This window comes from Eimeria mitis, genomic scaffold (genome assembly GCF_000499745.2).
Source record: "Eimeria mitis Houghton genomic scaffold, Emh_scaff1768, whole genome shotgun sequence".
Classification (NCBI taxonomy): domain Eukaryota; phylum Apicomplexa; class Conoidasida; order Eucoccidiorida; family Eimeriidae; genus Eimeria; species Eimeria mitis.
Genome location: NW_013570085.1, coordinates 1 through 768, shown reverse-complemented (window position 1 = coordinate 768; position 768 = coordinate 1). Strand labels below are relative to the sequence as shown.

The 768-nt window shown below is 57.6% G+C and overlaps 1 protein-coding gene across 1 annotated transcript in view; it reads right to left on the bottom strand.

Annotated features, from left to right (window-relative positions):
- Window positions 1-171, bottom strand: part of EMH_0043210 (uncharacterized protein) — a gene marked incomplete at both ends in the record, with an annotated part of 2,653 nt that extends 2,482 nt beyond the window's left edge. Inside the window, one exon of the mRNA XM_013495823.1 lies at window positions 139-171. Coding sequence (XP_013351277.1) covers window positions 139-171 — 33 coding nt within the window. The remainder of the gene's footprint in view (window positions 1-138) is intronic.
- Between the last annotated feature and the right edge of the window lie 597 nt (window positions 172-768).

Sequence of the window (768 nt, the reverse complement as noted above, 5' to 3'; positions counted from 1 at the left end):
GCTGCTGCTGGTCCCTTGCCGCGCATGCGCAGGGCAGCAGGGCCCATCCTGCTGCTGCTGCTGCTGCTGCTGCTGCTGCTGCTGCTGCTGCTGCTGCTGGTGTTTTATATTGCTTTTCTAGACAGCATAAAGAAATACTTGTTTTGTGTTTGTGTTAAAGTTCAGCTTCATACAAACAAGACTCGTGTGTGTCTGCGTGCTGCTGCTGCTGCTGCTGCTGCCGCTGCTGCTGCTGCTGCTGCTGCTGCTGCTGCTGAGCCACGCCGCAGCAAAACTCTTATTTCAGGTGTACGTACACTCCAAGCGAAGCAGGTAAACCTCCATCCTCATCCCCTCGGCTCAGTGCTGCAGCACACTCGCACCGTCTCCTGCTGCTGCTGCTGCTGCTGCTGCTGCTGTAGTAGCAGACAGCAGCAGCAGCAGCAGCAGCAGCAGCAACAGCAGCAGCAGCAGCAGCAGTTGTTTGTTGATGTGTGCATCTACAAGCTCCGTCTACCGGCGTGTCTGTGCTCCCCTTTAACCCCCCAACCTCTCCTGCTGCTGCTTCTGCTGCTGCTGCTGCTGCTGCTGCTGCTGCTGCTGCTGCTGCTGCTGCTGCAGGGATGAGTGGCCAGGGTCTGAGTCTCCCCCCCTCAAATGCAACTCTGAGAGAAGAGGAGACAGCAGAGATGCAGGGGGGGGACCTCGCCCTAGAGGTTAAACTAGGCGAAGACACAAAGCAACTCAACGTATGTACTGCTGCTGCTGCTGCTGCTGCTGCTGCTGCTG